The sequence below is a fragment of the Quercus suber genome, unplaced genomic scaffold, assembly GCF_002906115.3.
Source record: "Quercus suber isolate HL8 unplaced genomic scaffold, Cork oak 2.0 scaffold_52, whole genome shotgun sequence".
In the NCBI taxonomy this organism is placed as follows: Eukaryota; Viridiplantae; Streptophyta; class Magnoliopsida; order Fagales; family Fagaceae; genus Quercus; species Quercus suber.
The window spans coordinates 721,882-745,422 of NW_027069517.1; the positions used below are offsets into that span (position 1 = coordinate 721,882).

A 23,541-nucleotide genomic window follows, 5' to 3' on the forward strand; every position below is an offset into this window, starting at 1 on the left:
AAGGAAGCCACAAAATAATAAAAGCTAACCTGAATTAAACAAATGGGTCAGCAAGTGAAATTGGATGAGGCGTGAAATGAGTTTATGGGAAGAGAGGTGTTAGGCTGGGAGAGGAGTGAAATTGGGAGTGGGTGAAATGGGTTTATGGAAGGAAGAGTACACCAGAGGGAACCCGATCTTCACCAGCGTCAGACTGGGTTGTCTTCCTCGTGAATTTCTCTTCTGAGCACTTCGCCGACGTCGGACCAATGTAGGTCTTCCTCGTGGATTTCTCTGGTCGGCGTGGACGTCTCTTATCGAAGACACAGGCGTTAAGGTGGGTGAGGAGTGAATAGAAGAAAAAATAAAATAAAATAAAATAAAAACAACCCTTAAATACTTTCAGCTGAGATACAGTACTCGGACCCAAAAATAATCAGATGGCGTTTTTCACTTATTTGCAACAGTATTTTCAGTTTTCAGCAAAATCAGCAGTATCCAAACGAACCCTTAATGATCATTTTAATTGATAGGTAACTTCTTACTAATAATAAAACTATAAGTAGATCACAGTATTCTAATAAATGATTAATATCCTTGGGACACAATAATATGCTGATAATTTGCATAAATTGACTTTATTATTAATTGATCAGCTTTCTTTTTTCTATTTCTTTTTTAAAAAAAAAACTTTATATTTTATTAACATGAGTTGGTTTACAGTATTGAATTCTGCACTGATGGAATAATAATATTCTTCTTTCAATATGCAAACAACCACAAGCTTTTTGCACTCTATATGATACATAAAGAGATTTTATTCACACTATTTTGGAACTATAAATTGTTCATTATACCATTTTAATGCTGTTCTTCATGGGGAGGAAAGAAGATAATCTGAAAATGTAATATTGAAGTAAGCCATACCTTTTCTGAGAGGGGATGCGCCAGGTTTAGGGACACACTTGTGGTACCTTCTTCATCCACAACAATGAGAGATTTTCATCCCACTGTCACAAAAGGAACTCTGTGTCGAGGTTGATATTCTAATTTAACCTTGTTAGTCCCAAAAATAAAATAAAATAAAATAAAAAAATAAAATAAAATCAGACTCTGATATCTACACACTGGAGTTTGCCCCATGTACAATCAAATGATTGAGCACCAATCAGTGGCATAGTCAATTTCTCAATGATGTACACAAAAGCATACAAAAGCTTAGAGAATTTGTATATCAAATTGAAGAGATATAGAGAGAGTATAAAGGAATGGAAGCGCATGGAATGATCCCATAATAGTAATATAAGTAATAATGAGATGGAAGGTGCAGTCATGAATTAAGACCCATTGAGAGCATCTGTGCATGTATAACTTACTAATAGTAATACGAGAAAAGAACAAGCTTTATAATGATAATTATCAAATGTGAACTTCATTTTCCATTATTTTTCCAAATGAAAGGCCTTTTACTATAAATTAATAACTAAATACAGAAAAGCTGCCTCAAAAAACAATCCAACCAACAAATTGATTAGAAAACCAAAAGAGGTGTCACAGAGTTAAAAATTCTAATTAATTTGATCATCGAATGGCAGCTGGGAGAGCACCCCACAGTATCTATATCTGTGCGTGAAATAAAATTTTTATTTCACCAGTGCAAGATAAACACATCCATTTTATGATACACAAAATATTGCCATACCCAATCACCAAATGCTGACATGAATATAGTCACATACAAGTAAGGTGTAAAGTGTTTTCACATAAGAGGAGATTCTGTAGGCATGTCAGACTCAAAAGCATCGAATATCCCTTGTCCAGCTTCATTTTACAAAGAGAGCATTAGTTACTGATAGCCACTTACAAAGGAAAATGGCATAGCATACTATACAAGTCCAAAATTATAAAATAAAAAAAAAATAAAAAAAAAAATTACAATAAACATATAATTCACTGCACTTGAAAGGAAAAAATTCATTTTGGAAGTTGTAGTTATCACACTCCTGACATGGATGCCACCTACTACACAGAAAAAATGTCATATTTCAATGAACAAGGAGAACCAAAGAAGGGCATCATCACACAGCATTATCCACTGAATTCTTCGTATAGACTCAGTCATATAGATAATCACTTTATAAAAAAACAAGACATATATATACTTTAAAAACCTGGAAATAGAGTCACGTGAAATGAAATTGACACAATATAAATATAATATCAGGGAAAATTACTTAAACACAAGAATAAGGACACTGCAAGGATGCTAAAAATTACACGAGATATAACTAGTACAACCAAAATAAGCAGTAAGAGATAATACAGAGTGGGTACAAATTGGAATGCTATTCATGCTTCAGTCAGAAGGGATGAACTGGTGTTGGCCAGGATGGTTGGCGAGGATGGTTGGCCAAGTACGAAGGCAGATTTCGGAGGAAGAGACAAAAAATAGAGGGAGTTGCCCTCTAAGATTTTCCCTTTTTCACGTAATTTGCTTGCAACTTTCAATACTTTTGTTTGCATGTTGCACAAGACAATGTAATTGCGAAATTGCAAGAAGGCAATTTCACCAACAGTCGGATGAAAAGCTAAAAATGACACGGTCCGCCATATGTCCATGGCTATGTCAATAAGATCAGAAGATTCTGAAACCAAGTCCTTCATGTAAACTTTGTGCTTCAGGCACCATGTATCTGCATTACCGTAATCCTCGAGTTCCCAAACATCAAAATGGTAAGGATCGCCACGAAACATTTGGAACATCCGGAGATGCCCTTGGAAAACTCCAAAGGAGACACAGCCTTTGGGTAAAAATTCAATGGGCGGATTGATATAGCTTAATCGTTCTGCATCGTTGAATGGATCGAAAACTAAAAAGCCTTTGATCATATCTTCTTCATCTGTATCCAACCAATGCAGCTTCCCATTGCAGGCAACAACACCAGCCCGCAGAGACTTCATTTTGAAGGAATTCAATCTCCTGTACCCTGCTGACGGCGATGAAACGATTACATTTGAATCACACCATTTACCGGTGTCAGAAGAAAAGATCTGCAAACGTAATTTTGTTGGGGTGGGAGGATAAATTCGTACCACCTTATATCTGGCATTGTTAATATATCCCTGCTCTTTATCACAGCTATATGGATCGCATACAAATCCAACCATAATACGATTCGTTCTCCTCCCTAAGGCTAGCCGAATGTGTGGGAGCGTGATCCACTGTTTGGTAAGCGGATTGCAGATGCAATACTCGCAAATCCCTTGCAAGGCCGTTGAATTGGGATCAACTTCGCTGCGTATTAGCAATAAGTCATTGTACGATGCTTCGATGTAAAAAGGATAATTTTTTCTTATACATGGAAGGAAGTCGAGAAAATCGATTCTGTCACCGCTAAAATCTTCACAATTATGGAATGGAAGAGCTAGGATGTTTCGGTCATAGTATAGCGCAAGAGTAAAGGGGTCTGAGTGTGACTTACTGAATTCGTGTCGGTAGTGGTGGTTAATTGAGAGACGAACAAACTCAGAATGGGAAATCAGAGAACACCAGCGTTTGGACACGGACTTATATTGGACAGCTGATTGGCAAGGGAGTCGATAAAGGACCTCGAACAACAGAGAATCAGGCAGTTTTTCGACATCAATCTGGATCGGCTCTTCTTCTGTTCTTCTTATTAACAACATCAAAACGAGTAAACTCCACGGAAGGCCTTTGCTTGAGTCCACCGCCATCAGAGAATACCGGCGTTTGGGCACGGACTTATATTGGAAAGCTGATCGGCAAGGGAATCCAAAAAGGAACTCGACCAACCGAGAATGATGCAGTTTTTCGATATCAATCTGGATCTGGATCTGGATCGGCTCTTCTTCTATTCTTCTTATTCTTTTGCGACGAGGGGACAAGATCGAATCATCCTCATCAATTAACGATTTTTCTCTTCTCCGGCGTAAAATCAAAGAAAGGTCTTTGCTTGATTCCACCGCCATCAGAACGGCTTAAAACCTAGCAGAAGCAGGTGTTTTTTTTTTTTTTTTTTTTGGATTGGAACAGAAGTGCTTGGGAAAAGAAGTACTATTATTTTGGATTCTTTTTTTTAGTGCTTGGCAAAAATATCCTTACACCCATGGGTCATTCGGTCGTACCCAAAAAAAGAGTACGGTACCCACTTAATCTAATCCATTAATTTGTTGGTGTTCTAATCTTGACCATTCATTTAATTTGAGTGGACGCTGGTTACCAGCAGAACAAGTTACATATATAAACCAAAAAAGGAATTTTCTTTTGCACTCGCACGCTTCTTTCTCCCCTTCTAACTCTTCTTCCACGCCTCCTCCCTTCCAAAACAGCTGCAAGAAACCTAGACGGACTAAACAAAACCCTCTCTTTCTACGCTACTTCTTTTCCAAATCAGCCACAATAAACCTAGACGGCTACTAAACAAAACCCTAAGGAAGACTCACAAAAGAAGAAATTGAGTCTTTCAATTCTAGTCGTTCTCTGGCCTGCGACGATATTAGAGCGTTGAATCCATCAAACAGGTTTCTCTTTCTCTATTTCTCCTATTATAATTCTCGATTTTAGTCTACTTGATAAAAGTATGATTTTGGGCAAAGAAAGTAACGAGCGAATTTGTGGGTACTTGAATACTTATTTTTTTCTATACCCAATATTGAAGAAATCTGATATTTGCCTTACTCTGCTTGAGAAATAATTTGTGGTTACTTGGTCTATTCAAAAGATATTTGCTTTACTTTAATTGAACTAGGTGTGTATCTTAAGTTATATGGCCTCAATTGTATGGTCCTCAGTTCTTTCATCTCTCCGTTCTCCCTCCCCCCTCTATTGCTTTGCCCGCCTTCCTTATATCCTTCTTCTTTCCTTCTGCTGATCATCCATCTGCCTCCTCTCTGACCTCCCGTCCCATCAGGGGTCTTATCTGTACTCAAGTGGCTCACCATGATCGATGTTGCCCTGCCAAGGGGTTACATCCCCATTAACGCGGCCAGGGGGGTTAGGTGAACGCATTCAATGCGGAGGTGACAGCTCACCTAGGGCTTGCTCCTTCGCCTGCGAGGACACCGTCTTATCCTCCACATACCTTTTACCCTTATCCTTCTTCTTCTTGTGGGCCGGCAGACATGGACCCAGAGGGCGAGCGCGTCTGAGAAGGAGGAGGAGGGAGCTTCTGCTGAGCGGAAGTTGACCTAGTCTTCGGAGGAGGAGGGGGAAGTTTCTGTTGGGACTTCCCCGGCTGACCCTCAATCAAGTCCAACAAGTTGGTGGCGGGCTTCCTCTTGTAACCCATTGTTGGCGGTGGGGCTTCTGAAGCAGGAGGTCTGCTTCGCTCAAATTAAGATCACCTAAGTCCCCGGGAGGGTCCTCGGACTGATCAAGTTGAGCGAAAACGTCAAACGCGTCCCCTTCCCTCTCTAGGTCTTCCTCGGCGGCCTCGGCAAACAGTTGGGAAGAGGAGGGGACGACTAGCGTGACAGCTTCCTGGTCGGAGGGCTCCTCGGGGAACGAAAATCCGTCTTCGGTCACAGTAATCCTCTGAAGCCGAGGATCGTTGGCTCAGTTGACGTGCTTTGGAACCGGGAACGATTTCTAGGTAGGTTTACACCCCAAAATTATGTGGGCGGCCCTAACCCGATTGTCGTCCTCGTTTATATACACCGACGCCCTCAGCATCTTCTACAAATCTTCCCGGTTGACCAAATGAAAGTGATGCTCAAAAGCGTGCGGGTCTGCAAACGAAAAGCATCACCGCGTTAGTAAAAAAAAAAGGGGGAAGAAAAAAGACGAGAACTTGAAACCCCTCATGTTTCCCACTGCCCCACCTAGTATTCCCTCTATCGTTGGGCAGTGAAGGCCATCGTGCCACCCCCCTGACACGATGAGAAAATCATCGTTGAGCCCCTTGCTGGACTCGGGGAGGCACTGAATGAGCCGCACCCTGTCGTCTCTCGTTTTCAGGTAATACGACTTGCCCTTAAGAAGCTGAAGGTTGTAACACCAGTTCACGTCGTGGTGGGTCAACCTCAGCCCCATCTTCTCGTTCAAGGCGTCCACACAGCCCAGAATCCTAAAGACGTTTATCCCACACTGGGTGGGGGCCAACCGGAAGTGCGTAAGATAGTCCCTCTTCATCGGCCCCATGGGGATCGTCATCCCCCCTTCAAGGAAGGCGATAATGGGAATTACCAGCCCTCCTGTCTGTGTATGCGCCAATCCCCGTCCTCACAATGTCTCAGGCCTACATTGCCGGGAATTCTGTAGTCGGTGATGAATTTCTCCATCGCCTCCTCCGTATCGACGTATTTCTTAAACCTACCCATCCTAGTTGACACTTAAAAGAACTAAGAAAGAACAGGCGAAGTAGAAGAAAGGGTAAAGAGAGAAAGCTCAGAGAGGGATAGAGCGACTTACTGAAAAGAGGAGGAGCTCCTCGGACAGGCTTTTTGTGCTAGAGATGCAAGTGAGAGTGTGACTGAACTCAGGAAAGACGCACGAGAATTCTTGATTACAAATGAGGAACAGGAAGAAGCGGTTCGTATGGGTATTTATACCCCAAATCGAGGAACCATGCGGGTTTTCCCGCCCATAAATGCGAGACAAACCTCCACCGTTGGATTGGTAACGCCTCATTAGACGTGGGGAGCACAGAGCCACCTGAATTTAATGATGGGCACGTTACGCGCTCCGAAACGTCAGCGACGTGCCTTGGGCAGATGAACAGATCCCAGTACTGACCGGGGAGAGGGGTAAGGCCGAGGGTGTCAAAATCCTTCTCCCCGCCCGAGGACGCGTGCAACAAGATTTTGAGAGGCTATTGTGGGGCCAGAAATTCGGGTAGCCTTGGCCCACTCCAAGCCAGGCCCAAGTGGCCCACGCCGAGAATGCATGATGGGTCCGAGGACGAAAGCGCGAAGACCAACCCCCGAGGAGCATATCCGAGGATGACCCTATCCTCGGGCGTCCGAGACCTCGAAAAAACACGAGGACCACCCCACCAAAGGACCCCTTAATATCCGAGGAGAAGGGGGCCCAGTGCCACGCGTCGGCGGCAGAAGCATGGCGAAGGAGCAAGCCCTAGGTGAGCTNTTTTGCCAAATTCTACAAGACTTGTGAGTAAATTCAGTGTGATTTTCTGAATGATTGAGGAACAATATGCATGTGAAGCCTTGTACTCTCAAATTTTGTTTTTATATTTCTTATATCATAAGTAATGAGGAGAGAAAATTAGTTTCTCAATATTAAATTTGTAATTCTGAATGGTGAGGAAAGAGATCCAGCAAAAACATTTCTTGTTTGCATGCTTCACTCTTGCTAGGATTGCTTGTAATTGTTATATTTTTTCCACGCCTAAGTGGGAAGAGGGAAAATGTCTTTGCAAACATAATAGGTGAATGGCACAGCTACCTTTAAAGGATTGGTTGCAACATGGTTATCAATGTGTGGTTCTCTATGTGATCTAATACCTTTGCATCCGGTTTAGTTCTAGCTACCAAAAATTGGTAGTGTGGAGAGAGTCTAAACATTCTAATCTATTGCTATTGGTTATTGTCATTTTATTTTATTTTTTTAACAGTTTTCATATTTCAGGCATGATTGTGGCATGTATGTTATTAAACACATGTATACACATATTTTCAACACCAATTTAACTTTTTTGGTAATATATTTCTTGGAAGTAAATTTTACAGTTGTCACATAATTTGTTTAAACCGCTTCCTTATCAATAGTGTCTAATTTTTGTAGGAGAATTGGTTGGAACATTTGCAATACAAGTTGGCATCAAATTTAGTGCTTTCAACGGAGAAGGAACTTTGGAGACGACACTATGAACCTATGGACTTAGGAGATTATTTTTTTTTTCAACCACCTTGGCAGTAAGAACACCAATTTTAGAGTTGGTTTTTGCTATATTAAAAAATTGTAGTGTCCTAAATACATACAGAAATTAAGAAAAAGAAGAAGCATCAGCATTAGTTTTAAGGCTTTGAGGTGTTTGTTGAAATGAGTTTGTTCATATTGAGCTGCGTATGCATATAACAAATGTTTGTCTATCTTTTGTGTTAGAAAAAATCTGGTCGCTTTTTAATTTTTTGTTTTTTCCAATATTGGTCGGTGAATAAGTTAATGTACAGAGAGATTGAGGCTAAATAAAAGTTCTCGTATTGGAACTTTTTTTTCATCAATTTCTGGTTTATTTTTTCCCCTGGTTTCTTCTTCTTCTTCTTCTTCTTCTTCTTCCATTTCTGTTTATATTTTTTATAAAATAATCTTGAGTTTGAATCTAGAAAATTCTACAAGAAGTATTTAACTTAGGAGTACAGTTATGTGTAAGTTCAAAATAGCTTAAATTTGTTTTTACATGCTTGCCCATTTTGATAACAACATAAGGATCACTACATCTGACATCCTTGACTGCAAGTTTTACCCCTCTATGGACATGAATCCTAAGTAAACCCAAAAGGCTCTCCATCTCAGGGGGAAAAAAATTCAAAATTTTGACCCAAAAAAAAAAAAAAAATTTTTTTCAACCACCTTGGCAGTAAGAACACCGATTTTAGAGTTGGTTTTTGCTATATTAAAAAATTGAAGTGTCCTAAATACATACAGAAATTAAGAAAAAGAAGAAGCATTAGCAGTAGTTTTAAGGCTTTGAGGTGTTTGTTGAAATGAGTTTGTTCATATTGAGCTGCGTATGCATATAACAAGTGTTTGTCTATCTTTTGTGTTAGAAAAAATCTGGTCGCTTTTTAATTTTTTGTTTTTTCCAATATTGGTCTGTGAATAAGTTAATGTACAGAGAGATTGAGGCTAAATAAAATTTCTCGTATTGGAACTTTTTTTTTCATCAATTTCTGGTTTATTTTTTCCCCTAGTTTCTTCTTCTTCTTCCATTTCTGTTTATATTTTTTATAAAATAATCTTGAGTTTGAATCTAGAAAATTCTACAAGAAGTATTTAACTTAGGAGTACAGTTATGTTTGAGTTCAAAATAGCTTAAATTTGTTTTTACTTGCTTGACCATTTTGATAACAACATAAGGATCACTACATCTGACATCCTTAACTGCAAGTTTTACCCCTATATGGATCCGACATGAATCCTAAGTAGACCCAAAAGGCTCTCCATCTCGGGGGGGAAAAAAATTCAAATTTTTGACCAAAAAAAAACCAGTAGAACACAAAGAAATAAAAGGACTTGTTGCCTTAGTCAGAGTGGAGAACTAGTTGACAAAATAGTTAGATACGATCTAAGTCTAACACAATTGTGCATATTTATAACCAAAGAAAGAAGACCAGGAACCAACTTCTAGGTTTGGCAAGTTGCAATATTTTATACCGTTCATAAATAGTGTAACAACCAGTGAGTTCTAGAAGTAATTTTAATTTGATGGGTAAAAACTAGAAATATGTGCATAAAGGATACAGTCACAGTTCAGTGGGATTGAGTTGTTTTTTTCAAACTTATTACTTGTTTGTCCAAACTTGATTGAAGCAACTAAAAGAAGACAATGTCATAAATTATATGGCTTAGTCTCAAATCCTAGTAAACAAGTCTTACTTACATTGAGGAGTTAGTGAGGGGGTATGGATTTTGCTAAAAGCCCATAAAAGAGGGGGTATGGATTTTTATTGTTTGGCGAGAACAATTCCCTCGCTAGAGCTAGTGAGGTACTGTTCATGGCTTAGGGATCCGTTTCTTCTTTTGTGGGTCTTGCTTAGGGTTTTGTTTAGTAATCATACTAGATATGGTTCTTGTGGATGGTTTGGAGAAGAAGAATTTGAGAGAGACGAAACTGAAGAGAGAAGTGTAGACTGTAGAAAAACTGAGAGAGAGGAGAAGAAAGTCAGAGACTCAGAAACTGAGTACTCCCCAATCTGAAGATAGTACCATCAAAGTAGGAAAAAAAATAAAGGAATCATAAAATGTGACAAAAGTGCAGTTATGTATGATGTTAGTACTTCATAATATGAAAATGATACCATCAAATGTGAGAAACAACTAAGAGAACCATCGAATCTAACAAAAGTACAGTAACATGTGATGTTAATACTACACTTTGTGAGACTGGTACTATAAAATGTGAGGAAAAAATAAAGGAACCACCGAACGTGACAAAAGTACAGTTACAAGTGATGTTCGTACTGCGCAATATGAGGATAGTACCATAAAATATGAAAAATAAATAAATAAAGGAACAACCGAATATGACAAAAGTACAATCATATGTGGTGGTGGTATTGCGCAATGTGTGGATGATACCATCAAATGTGAGAAAAAAAAGGGAACCATAGAATGTGACAAGAATATAATCACATATGATGTTGGTACTGTGCAATGTGAGAATGGTACCATCAAATATGAGAAAAAAATAAGGGAACCACCGAATGTGACAAAAGTATAGTCACATGTGATGTTAGTTCCGCGTAATGTGAGGTTGGTACCATAAAATGTGAGGAAAAAAAATAAAGGAACCATCGAATGTAACAAAAGTATAGTCACATATGATGTTGGTATTACGTAATGTGAGGCTGTACCATAAAATGTGAGGACAAAAAAAAAAGGGAACCATAGAATGTGATAAAAGTACAGTCACATGTGATATTGATACTGCATCATGTGAGAATAGTACCATAAAATGTGAAAAAAAAAGAGGAAATTACTGAATGTGATAAAAGTACAGTCACATGTGATGTTAGTGTTGCACAATGTGAAGCTGGTACCATCAAATGTGAGAAAAAAATAAAGGAACCACCAAATGTGACAAAAGTATAGTCACATGTAATGTTGGTATTGCGCAATGTGAGGATGGTACCATCAAATGTGAGAAAAAAATAAGGGAACAACCGAATGTGACAAAAGTATAATCACATGTGATGTTAATACTGCACAATGTGAGGATGATACTATCAAATGTGAGGAAAAAAAAATGAAGGAACCACTGAATGTGACAAAAGTACTGTCACATGTGATATTGGTACTGCGCAATATGAGGCTGGTACCATAAAATGTGAGGAAAAAAAAAAGGAAACCATTGAATGTGATAAAAGTACAGTCACATGTGATATTAATACTGTGCAATGTGAAAATAATACCATAAAATGTGAAAAAAGAAAAAAGAAAAAAGAGAGAACTACCTAATGTGATAAAAGTACAGTCACATGTGATGTTGATACTGTGCAATGTGAGGATGATACCATCAAATGTGAGAAAAAAATAAAAGAACCATCAAATGTGGCAAAATACAGTCACATGTGATGTTGGTATTGTACAATGTGAGGATGGTACCATTAAATGTGAGAAAAAAAATAAAGGAACCATCGAATGTGACAAAAGTACAGTCATATGTGATGTTGGTACTGCGTAATATGAGGATGGTACCATCAAATGTAAGAAAAAAATAAGAGAACAACTGAATGTGACAAAAGTACAATCACATGTGATGTTAGTACTATACAATGTAAGGATAGTACCATCAAATGTGAGAAAAAAATTAAAGGAACCACCGAATGTAACAAAAGTACAGTCACATGTGATGTTAGTACTACACAATATGAGAATGATACCATCAAATGTGAGAAAAAATAAGAGAATTATCGAATGTGACAAAAGTACAGTCACATGTGATGTTAATACTACACAATGTGAGAATGGTACCATCAAATGTGAGAAAAAAAAAAAAAACTACCGAATGTAACAAAAGTGCAGTTACATGTGATGTTGGTACTATACAATGTGAGGATAGTACCATCAAATGTGAGAAAAAAATAAAGGAACCACCAAATGTGACAAAAGTACAATCACATGTGATATTAGTATTACACAATGTGAGGATAGTACCATCAAATGTGATGTTTTGGTAACCTAATATAGCAAGTTGCCTACTAGTGGGTATTGTACCCTCCAAAAAAAAGAAGAGATACTGTAGAATTACCCTTCTTAAAATAGTTCCCTAAGAGCATTCACATCCCAATCCTATATCTCATCTTATTTTACCATCTCAAAAATCTACTTTTTCAATTATATCATACCATTTACAATATCCCCAACATCCCAAAACTTTATTTTCCTCTTCTACTCATTAAAATAATATATCTACATAATAAAATATATTTTTTCTTTTTTTATTTTTTCTCAATTTTCTACCCCACACCCGTCCCTTCAATCCTCCATTACTTTACTTTTCACCTTCTTCCAGCCTCCTCCTCCAATCCATCATCCATATCAACCCAACTCCTCCACACAACTCCTCCATCATCCATATCAACCCAGATCGAAAAAAAAAAAAAAAAAAAAACCATCACGCCTATCACAACGCCACAACCCCCACAACGCCGATACATATATACCAGCAAACTCAGAGAAAAAAAAAAAAAAAAAAGAAACAAAACAAAAACCCATTAACACCCACGCCAATCACAACGCCACAGCCACCACGCTCCACCGATCTCCGCCACCCACCAATCCACCACCACAACGCAGCAACCCTTAATACCGTCAACACAAAAAAAAAAAAAAAAATCCCAGTAGCAAACCCACGCCGCCACCCACTGACCCAAAACCCACTCCGATGAAGCCACAGACACCCACCCCACCGTCAGCCCACCATCCACAACTACTTCCACCACCTCCACCGTCGGCCCACCAACCACAACACAAATCCCAGTAGCTGAACCAAAAAAAAAAAAAAAAAAAACACAGCACCATCAACGCCAACACGGCATAGCCAATTCTAGCCAAATCAAAATCAAAATCCAAAATCAAACCCATTTGTTCTCCCCAAACCCAAACTCATTTGTTCTCACTGGCAGCGATGGCGAGAGAGAGAGGGTCGCCGTCTCTATTCATCCCAAACCCGTCATCATCATCACCATCTTCGACCCAAACGCCAAACAGCACCCAAACAGCACCCAAACGCCACCCAAACGCCAGAAACCCACTACCTCCACGCCTCCACCGTAGCTTTTCTGATCAAGCCTCCACGCCGTTGCCTCCATTCCGTTGAAGAAGAGAGAGCAGGAAGAAGAGAAAGCAGAAAGAAAGAGAGAGAAGGAAGAGAGAGAAAAGAAAGAGAAAAAATGAGAGAGGAGTGAGAAATTGCCGGTTAAAATAAGAGAGGAGAGAGAAATGAGAGTATTAAATTTTTTTTTTTTTTTATACCATTCAGCTACAGTACCATCTTACATTTGAGATGGTACTGTAGCTAAATTTCAAAAAATTTTTGGCATATGCCATATGGCCTTCCCATTGCTGATTGATTTGTGACTCCTAATGCTAAATAACCCTTGCATTTGGCATTCCCACTTCCAAATGCTGATGCTCTAACAAATGCCCGAATTCCTTAAAATTTCCCGGAAATAAATTCAAATATGTATAAAATAGTCCTACTCCTACTCCACAAAGAAAAGAATCCCCACACGTATCTAAAAAAAACTACCACCACAAAGCGAATCAAACCTTGTTGAGATATTTCAGCAACCCTAAAGAATCAATCCGCACCGTCCGTACAAACCAACATCAACGGCTAGGAACTATTACCATCAACGGAACTTTCTAGATCCTCTCTGATGCACAGAAATATTAACCTATATATACCAACATTAGCTCCCCCTCCTTTCCTCACAAATCTCAAACCCTAGCTGCTCTCTCTCTCTTTCACACGCCGCATTCCCTCTCCTTTTTCGAAGCTCTAGGTTCGCAGCAATGGCCGCAAAAGGTGATGGCCCTGCGATCGGAATCGATCTCGGCACTACCTACTCCTGCGTTGGTGTGTGGCAACACGATCGCGTTGAGATCATCGCCAACGACCAAGGGAACAGGACGACGCCGTCTTACGTGGCTTTCACTGACACTGAGCGTTTGATCGGTGATGCGGCTAAGAACCAGGTCGCCATGAACCCTATCAACACTGTCTTCGGTAATTTTCTACTGCCACTTTGTTTTTTTTTTTTGAAATATATTTTGGCTTTTGGTTTTTGTTTTAGATCTGAGTGTTGTTTCGTATGGAAGATTTGTTTTTGGCTGTTGCGTTAGTTTTGATGTACTGAGATTCGATTTGTAGAGATTATTAGTTAAGAACACTGGCCCGTTTGGTAAGAGATTTATAGTAACATTGTTTAAGTGTTGTGGAAATACGTGTGGGTGGAAAAGCTGTTAGATTTGTATGGTTTTGGCTACATGTTCAGCTAAATTAGATGGAAAAGCTGTTAGATTTGTGTTGTTTTGTAAATCTAATTATTTAGGACTCTGCACGATAGAGAAGCTGTTAAATTTGATTTATTTTTAATGTAATGTGTTTCTTCTTATATTATTTAGAAAGTTGAGTTTTACTGGATAACTACTTAAGCATAAATAAAGCTTCTTTTTGGGTAAATAATAAATACAAATATAGGGTTGTAGTTTTGGTTGGAGTTAATTTGTTTTTGTTTTGTTGTTGTCAATACTATATTATATTGGCTTTATCAGATTTGTAAGTTTTGTATTTTTATGTGATATATTTTTTTTTTGTATTGGCTTTATTAGATTTGTAAGCTTTGTATGTTTATGTGATATATTTGTCTGTTATTTACGTTGTATTCTCTGGCTTCACAGATGCCAAGCGTCTGATTGGTAGGAGATTCAGTGATGCCTCTGTCCAGAGTGACATGAAGCTATGGCCATTTAAGGTCATTCCAGGACCTGGTGACAAGCCCATGATTGTGGTCAACTACAAGGGTGAGGACAAGCAGTTTGCTGCTGAGGAAATCTCTTCCATGGTCCTTATTAAGATGCGCGAGATTGCTGAGGCCTATCTTGGTGCTACAATTAAGAATGCTGTTGTGACTGTACCTGCCTACTTCAACGACTCTCAGCGTCAGGCCACAAAGGATGCTGGAGTCATTGCCGGTCTCAATGTGATGCGTATCATCAATGAGCCCACTGCTGCAGCCATTGCTTATGGTCTTGACAAGAAGGCAACCAGCGTTGGTGAGAAGAATGTTTTGATTTTCGATCTTGGTGGTGGTACTTTTGATGTCTCTCTTCTTACCATTGAAGAGGGTATCTTTGAAGTGAAGGCCACAGCTGGTGACACTCATCTTGGAGGTGAGGACTTTGATAACAGAATGGTGAACCACTTTGTTCAGGAGTTCAAGAGGAAGAACAAGAAGGATATTAGTGGAAACCCCAGAGCCCTTAGGAGGTTGAGGACTGCCTGTGAGAGGGCGAAGAGGACGCTATCATCCACTGCTCAGACCACCATTGAGATTGACTCATTGTATGAGGGTATTGACTTTTATTCAACCATTACTCGTGCTAGGTTTGAGGAGCTCAATATGGATCTCTTTAGAAAGTGTATGGAGCCGGTTGAGAAGTGTTTGAGGGATGCTAAGATGGACAAGAGCACCATCCATGATGTTGTCCTTGTTGGAGGTTCTACTAGGATTCCCAAGGTGCAGCAGCTGTTGCAGGACTTCTTTAATGGTAAGGAGCTTTGCAAGAGCATTAACCCAGATGAAGCTGTTGCCTATGGTGCTGCTGTCCAGGCTGCTATCTTGACTGGAGAGGGTAACGAGAAGGTTCAGGATCTTTTGCTATTGGATGTCACCCCTCTGTCACTTGGGTTGGAGACTGCTGGAGGTGTGATGACTGTCTTGATTCCAAGAAATACCACCATCCCCACCAAGAAGGAGCAGGTGTTCTCCACCTACTCTGACAACCAACCTGGTGTCTTGATCCAGGTTTATGAGGGTGAGAGGACTGTATTCTCTGGCTTCACAGATGCCAAGCGTCTGATTGGTAGGAGATTCAGTGATGCCTCTGTCCAGAGTGACATGAAGCTATGGCCATTCAAGGTCATTCCAGGACCTGGTGACAAGCCCATGATTGTGGTCAACTACAAGGGTGAGGACAAGCAGTTTGCTGCTGAGGAAATCTCTTCCATGGTCCTTATTAAGATGCGCGAGATTGCTGAGGCCTATCTTGGTGCTACAATTAAGAATGCTGTTGTGACTGTACCTGCCTACTTCAACGACTCTCAGCGTCAGGCCACAAAGGATGCTGGAGTCATTGCCGGTCTCAATGTGATGCGTATCATCAATGAGCCCACTGCTGCAGCCATTGCTTATGGTCTTGACAAGAAGGCAACCAGCGTTGGTGAGAAGAATGTTTTGATTTTCGATCTTGGTGGTGGTACTTTTGATGTCTCTCTTCTTACCATTGAAGAGGGTATCTTTGAAGTGAAGGCCACAGCTGGTGACACTCATCTTGGAGGTGAGGACTTTGATAACAGAATGGTGAACCACTTTGTTCAGGAGTTCAAGAGGAAGAACAAGAAGGATATTAGTGGAAACCCCAGAGCCCTTAGGAGGTTGAGGACTGCCTGTGAGAGGGCGAAGAGGACACTATCATCCACTGCTCAGACCACCATTGAGATTGACTCATTGTATGAGGGTATTGACTTTTATTCAACCATTACTCGTGCTAGGTTTGAGGAGCTCAATATGGATCTCTTTAGAAAGTGTATGGAGCCGGTTGAGAAGTGTTTGAGGGATGCTAAGATGGACAAGAGCACCATCCATGATGTTGTCCTTGTTGGAGGTTCTACTAGGATTCCCAAGGTGCAGCAGCTGTTGCAGGACTTCTTTAATGGTAAGGAGCTTTGCAAGAGCATTAACCCAGATGAAGCTGTTGCCTATGGTGCTGCTGTCCAGGCTGCTATCTTGACTGGAGAGGGTAACGAGAAGGTTCAGGATCTTTTGCTATTGGATGTCACCCCCCTGTCACTTGGGTTGGAGACTGCTGGAGGTGTGATGACTGTCTTGATTCCAAGAAATACCACCATCCCCACCAAGAAGGAGCAGGTGTTCTCCACCTACTCTGACAACCAACCTGGTGTCTTGATCCAGGTTTATGAGGGTGAGAGGACAAGAACGAGGGATAACAACTTGCTCGGCAAATTCGAGCTTTCTGGAATTCCTCCAGCACCCAGGGGTGTTCCTCAGATTACTGTTTGCTTTGATATTGATGCTAATGGTATTTTGAATGTCTCTGCCGAGGATAAGACCACCGGCCAGAAAAATAAGATCACAATCACAAATGACAAGGGAAGGTTGTCCAAGGATGAAATTGAGAAGATGGTTCAGGAGGCTGAGAAGTACAAGGCTGAGGATGAGGAGCACAAGAAGAAGATTGAGGCCAAGAATGCTTTGGAAAACTATGCTTACAACATGAGGAACACCATCAATGACGAAAAGATTAGCTCCAAGATCGGTGCCGATGAGAAGAAGAAGATTGAGGATGCAATTGATCAAGCCATCCAGTGGCTTGATGGCAACCAGCTCGCAGAGGCAGATGAGTTCGAGGACAAGATGAAGGAGCTTGAAAGTATCTGCAACCCCATCATTGCAAAGATGTATCAGGGTGCTGGGCCTGACATGGCTGGTGGCATGGATGATGATGCTCCTCCTCCTGCTGGTGGCAGTGGTGCTGGTCCTAAGATTGAGGAGGTCGACTAAATGCGTTGTTCTACCTCTTAATTTGATGAAACATCTGGTTCTATTTAGCTTTTATTGAATTTAGTTTTCAAACATTTTAGTGCATTAGGATAGCTCTAAATTTTTGTTTCAGCGGATTTTTAATTGGTTTTGCCCATAATCTCCTTATATGTGGGCTTCTTGGTATACACTGGAAGCAGTGTCTTTTTGTTTGGGAATTCTATATTTAGTTTAACATTTTGATATTATTTATCAGAGCCTTTATCAGGCTATACACTTGGTTTTTAGTGATGAACCGGAACAAGTGGTTTTTAATTAATAATTTTAAAATTATAAATTTAAGTAGTGCTATTCATATTATTTACTAAATATATCCAAATAAATATAAACAATTTAAAACAAGTTTTCATTGCTTGTATAAAATGGGTAAAAAACGAAGTATAAACAATCATATTAATATTACAAAAATAATAGTAACAATATGATAACATTTATTTAAATTAAAATTAGATAATTAATTGGAGTTCCCTCTATTAATATGATTGGTATGTTTTTCTTGTAGATATTGACTCTAAAATAAAATGGTGTTAAATTAGATGTTTAATATACCTATTTTATTTTAATAAATAGAGGGTCCTTGGTTATCCGGTATTTTAAGAAAATTTTGATATGAATAACACTCATATGAAAAAATATAAAAAGTAATTAAAATAATTAATTTTTTTCTTTTATAAAAAGTTTCTTAAAATAGTATTTAAACTAATATTCTTATTATTTTCTATAAATTTATTATGCGTTTGTATTTTTTAAAACCAAACCAAATGGCTGCTATACGTATTAGTCCCCAATTCCCATGCCAATAAATTTTTTTAAATTTCTTTTCTTTTTTCTCTCCTCTTTGCTCTCATTCTCAAATCTCACAGCCGTCTCTTTCAAATTTCAATATCTTAATCTCAAAGAGACGATTCTGGTTTTATCGGTTGAATTGGTGGTTTACAGTTATTCTTGTTTTTAATTCTTATATTTTATGTAATTTCTGGTTTTTTATAAGAACAGAACCGGATTAGTGTCAGATTCCAGTTGAACTGGCCAATCCAGTTTTTAAAACATCCTATACATCTTCTCTTGTATTAAATTGTTTATATGTTTTGGTTAACTATGGTATAAGATTGGTTTTTAAAGAGTTAATTAGAGCAAGTCGTGTGCAATATTGCATCTGGAGTTGTGGTTTAGAAATTTGAGAGCTCTCGGCCTTAAAAGTTACGCAATGCAATATAGAAAAGGTTGGAGCTTGGACTATTGAGTATTACTTTCCTCCCAGTTTTCCTTTCGGGTGACGTAATTCATATTTTGCAGTGAGTATTCGTAAAAATTCTGGTAAAATGTAGACAAAAAGAGGGAAACCTAATGTTGAATTTCCATTTACCTAAGGTTAGAGTGGGAAACTGAAAATAGCATATGGATGCATTGCTCGGAACTTGTAAGAACATTTTTTTCTCAGGAAGAAAAATACCATCTTTTCTTGAGAACAAACTGAATTTTATACAGACAAAGAACAGTCCAGAGAACAATGGAAAAGAGCAAGGATGAAAGCGCAAAATATAATCACGATGTTATGAATCTTATGATACGAAAAATAGTTATCTTTTCCCTTGGTCCATGCCTATCCAGCAATTGGCCTTGGCAGACGAAAATACAACTAAACTATCAAACCACCTAAGTTAAGAAAACATCAGAGTGATAGCATAGGCGGATAAATAAATAGCTTGGATTAAGAACAGTTAGAAAATAAAAAAAAAAAAAAAAAAAAAAAAAAAAAAAAAAAAAAACAATAACAAAAAAAAAAAAAAATCAAATGAAAATATTCTGTCATACTTTATTTTAGACCACTATAACCTGATATTTTTTTGACAGCCTCTTCTTCCATTTCCACAAGTTGATGGCAGAAATTTTCAACATCACTTGCCTCTTCCTTCAATGTGAACCTGAACTCCTTCCACTGGTATTGGCTAGAGCCATCCTTCAATAGTGGACTAGGGACCTTTCCCAGAACATCAAATCCCTTGCGATCAATGGAGAGCATGTATGCATCCTTAACATGACAATAAAGACCAGTCAGTTAAGGATAATATCCTTAAAAAAATATATGAACAATTCCCAAAAGTGGAATTATTTGCTCTAAGCCGGTTGTCCAAGCTCTTTCTTATATTAGAGCTAATAGCTGTAAAATTCTGAGAGTATCAGAAGTAAACTATTGAAAAAACTAAATAACTATTAAGCTTCCTGTCCTAGACTTCACAGGCACAATTTCATGGCAGGTTTGAAGTGAGGTTTATTAAGAAACAGATTCAAGCACACATACAGAGCATCATTTGTTTAGGGGGAGGAGTTGTGATTTACTATGACAACCTCCCGTTCTGTTGTATTGACAACACAGAATCAACTGGATATCTCCTCATAGGGACACTTAAGAAACTGTACTCAAGAATAATTCTGCTATTAAATTGCAGTCATTCATAAATCTATTCTTTGTAAAAAGGAGCATAAAATGCAATACTAGCATAAATACACATAATGGACTGAAAAGAACTTACTAACATAACATATAATAGAAACGTGATATGGGTTAGTGTCTTACCCTTGCATTTGCATTCAAGAATTCAAAACAAAAAAGCATCAAAGCTCTACGCCTTGCTTCATTTTGATTAATGCCATCAATTAGCTTTGCAGAGAAAGGTGCTACATGAGACAAATGAAACACATAATTAAAGATGTAGGAATGCACAAAAGAGATAGTACTCTTATGCAGATATATGTGTGCAATTGTGCTGAAGATGGTAACTATCTTCTGAATTTACTTGTGATGATGGGGTCTCACCTAGTGGATCTGCTTTAGATGACTCTATATCTTCCAAATCTACTTCATAAGTGCCTCCATTGCCATCAATAAACATGGAGGATCTGGATAATAAAGATTTTGAAGTCAGTTGTAATTGGCATATGAGAGCAGCAAATGAAGCAAACAATTTTGAAAGTAGGTTTGCCATATGGTATGATGTAAACATCAAATTGCACAATCATCTAATTCCATATATTTCACTTATCATAGTTTATGTGCTCTATAAAAGAGGGTACAACCCTTTGGTGGCACATCGTGTACACTTATTTTTACATTGGTGGGAGTAGGGGAGCAAATAACAGAGAAATGGGTGTTATGAGAACATGAAAACGACTTATAATTCTTTAGGCTATCTTATGTATACATCCTGTTCTGGAATTAGCCTCTCCAAAAAATAATTGGGAGTAAGGCTATGATGCAGGGCAATTTCAAGTAGCTATATCCTAATCCTCTTATAACTATTTAGTTAATTAGTTAGATGATTTTTTAAGCATTAGCCGATAGGATTTAGACGCTTGTCAACCATCTAGAGGCTGCCAATGCCAAGCAACCAGTATAAGTAGTAGAATGTAAGCTCTTTGTAAATCAGTTTTTGGTAATTGAATGAATTGTTAGCCTTTGTGTGCTATTTGGAAATGTGTATTCTTGTAGAGGTACTTATCCACCTATCAATGTGTTCTAAACAACTCAACCTTTCATTGTTTCTAAACCATACACAAACAGCCCATCACATTCCCTGCATCAGGCTACCTACCAATCACCACTCCCAAACCTTGCAAAAGTGGGAAATTTGTGTACTAGGTATGATCCTTATCTTATGTATACATCCTGTGTATATGAGGTAGTTCCTTTGCTTTAATAAATTTATGAACATAAAACAGACATTTTTTCTAGAGTGCAAGCTAATTGTGAAGTTAGAACTTCTTTGAAGACTTGTGATAAAATTGTCTTCGCATGACAACAATCATTACATTCAGTTGCTCGACAAACTCTAACCATACAGTACAAGACAAAAACAAACCAAAGTGGAAGTGGTTTACCTTAAGTTAAACTTATAAACCACATATTTTTCATCCCCTTCCAGTAGCTCTTTAAGACTTTCACTTCGAGATGTACAACTAAGATCAGAAGAACTTAATACACCAGAAACTGTATAACTGCACTTACTAATTGCTTTCTGTTCAGATAATATGACTCCTATAAGGCTTTCTGTTGCAGACTGAGCCTATGACAAGAAAATCCAAAAAGGTAATCAAGACAACTTAACTAAGAAAGCCCAAAGAGGTAGCCAAGTCAAAGTAGGATATTTGTAACAATTTTCAAAATTAATAATAATTATAATTTCATTAATCTAACTCAAAGGATACAATAATACAAAATTTTGAAGATTCTTATGTGATGTGCAAGGATTCAAGCTACCATGAAATATATAAAATTAGTTTACATTATGTTCTTGTGAAAATGAATTCTAAATGAACAAAAACTACAACTAATAAATTAATTCACGCACACACCCACACCCCTACATCTATGAACCTGTCCCAATTACTTTTTTTCCCATTTCCATAATTTCATTGTCAAGAAGTTTGTCTGTAATCTAATAATTATGGAAATTTTAATATCCTAACTAAAATATTGATGCTTAATCAAATGTTATTGTGATATTTGTGATGCTTAAATAATTTATACTTAAATATATTCTTATGATGCTTTCCTGTTTTAGCATTCCTAAAATTCTTGTGCTAGCAACAATTTGAGAATGAAGACAGGGAAGTCACAGTAAACACTAGAGTATCATGAATGTATTAAAATTTAAATTCAAGGTAACATCAGCATGAACTGACTTGCCAAGTTGAAGACCATGATAAAAAAGTTAAACAGCTCAAGCAAAATTATCAGTGCTAGAATCTAAATTAAAAAGGAACAAAACCAGATCACTCTATAAAAGCTATTCTTTTTGATGTAGCATATTCCATTATTACTAAAAGTGGTGCTAAGATTACCTTTCCATCTTTAAGAGGCTCTACATCCCCAGTTAGAGCAACCCGAGCCGGTATCTGCAGGAAGTCAATAAATCAACAACATTGCTTCCAATTTAGAATTATTCGTTTACAGATACACTCATGTAACAATGTACCATATGGTCCATATCTTGCCCTCATTCAAGTAAGTACCATATCATTCCAAACAAGATAAAAGAAGCGATGTAATTATCAAAAAAAGAAAAGAAAAGGAAGTGATGCAACTCTAAATCATCACCAACCTTTTTTGCCAATCTAAGTAAGCTTGCCAGTGGGCCTGGGAAGGGACTGGTCACAGCAAATGAACCACGCTCATCGATAATTGTGTTCTACATAAGAAAACAAAACAATTACAGATATCAGACCTTTTCGGGTGCGTACAAAACCAAAATGCACTGAAGAGAGGACCTCACCACATTATGCAAATCCTTTTCAGGCACCCAAATGTATGGCTTCCCTCTTTTGAGTATGTATTTAACCTTTGATGTGTAGATATCCTCCTTGCTAACACAACCATCCATGTTAGTAATGTACAACAATATCTTTGTTTCTTATCAAATAAACTATCAATGCTAGTTGCTGAAAATAGAGAAAGAAAAGAAACTAAAATTCTCAAGCCAAAAAAAGAAGAAGTGAGCCTCATGTTACATGTTCTATACAAAACCCTGTGATGATTTTCAAAATTCATTTCTATTTTTCTAATAACCAAACAGAGTCTAAGCCAAAGCTGACAAAGAGGCATTAAGACTGCACTGTGTACCTTCCTTTAGCATCAGCTTTAATGGTATTGAGGTGGCCTTGCCAATTTGAAGCTAGTATACTCTGCAACACATGTTTATGGTTAATAGTAACATTCCTATTCTAAAGCCCACCACATAATAATACAGTCACATACAAAGCTTGAATTCAGAGAAAGATATGAAAACCTTGCATTTCTCTGCAAAAGTTAAAACCGTTGCCTTTTTGCCCTTCATGACTCGGTGTATGAATTTCGCGACCTCGCACCCCAAGTGCTCGATGAAATTACTCAAAGAATTTCGTGTGCGCGCGAGACCGAGAAAGAGAGAGAGTGAGCTGGGTCAGGTCGGGCTGGGGTTTAAGTTTATGCCTTTATGGAGCGAGTGGTCAAGGTTTTAGGGAGCTTAAATAAAA

General features: G+C 38.3%; 2 protein-coding genes and 1 long non-coding RNA gene across 3 annotated transcripts; 2 read left to right on the forward strand and 1 right to left on the reverse strand.

The window, feature by feature from the left end:
• Positions 1-4,225: 4,225 nt before the first annotated feature.
• Positions 4,226-8,181, forward strand: LOC136066923 (uncharacterized). The gene is made up of 2 exons (XR_010628449.1): positions 4,226-4,521; positions 7,742-8,181. It is a non-coding gene; the product is annotated as an uncharacterized LOC136066923 (long non-coding RNA).
• A 5,412-nt stretch (positions 8,182-13,593) lies between these two features.
• Positions 13,594-17,756, forward strand: LOC112007355 (heat shock cognate 70 kDa protein 2). Its single transcript, XM_024039690.2, has 2 exons — positions 13,594-13,913; positions 14,588-17,756. Exons 1-2 carry the CDS (start codon positions 13,700-13,702, stop codon positions 17,488-17,490), a joined length of 3,117 nt encoding a protein of 1,038 aa, XP_023895458.2. The 5' UTR covers positions 13,594-13,699; the 3' UTR covers positions 17,491-17,756.
• A 1,555-nt stretch (positions 17,757-19,311) lies between these two features.
• Positions 19,312-23,504, reverse strand: LOC112007347 (uncharacterized). Its single transcript, XM_065771991.1, has 9 exons — positions 23,316-23,504; positions 23,150-23,211; positions 22,803-22,893; positions 22,632-22,718; positions 22,372-22,425; positions 21,409-21,593; positions 20,348-20,430; positions 20,108-20,208; positions 19,312-19,561 (listed from the first exon to the last, which is right to left on the reverse strand). The coding sequence occupies exons 1-9, from the start codon at positions 23,361-23,363 to the stop codon at positions 19,346-19,348; spliced, it is 927 nt and encodes a 308-aa protein (XP_065628063.1). The 5' UTR covers positions 23,364-23,504; the 3' UTR covers positions 19,312-19,345.
• Positions 23,505-23,541: the final 37 nt, after the last annotated feature.

Coding starts and splice junctions, on each gene's coding strand:
- LOC112007355 (XM_024039690.2), top strand. CDS start 13,700: ATGGCCGCAAAAGGTGATGGCCCTGCGATCGGAATCGATCTCGGCACT. Junction 13,914..14,587: donor CCCTATCAACACTGTCTTCG/GTAATTTTCTAC, acceptor CTGGCTTCACAG/ATGCCAAGCGTCTGATTGGT.
- LOC112007347 (XM_065771991.1), bottom strand. CDS start 23,363: ATGAAGGGCAAAAAGGCAACGGTTTTAACTTTTGCAGAGAAATGCAAG. Junction 20,431..21,408: donor GTTTATAAGTTTAACTTAAG/GTAAACCACTTC, acceptor TTTATTATCCAG/ATCCTCCATGTTTATTGATG. Junction 20,209..20,347: donor ATCTAAAGCAGATCCACTAG/GTGAGACCCCAT, acceptor TGTCTCATGTAG/CACCTTTCTCTGCAAAGCTA.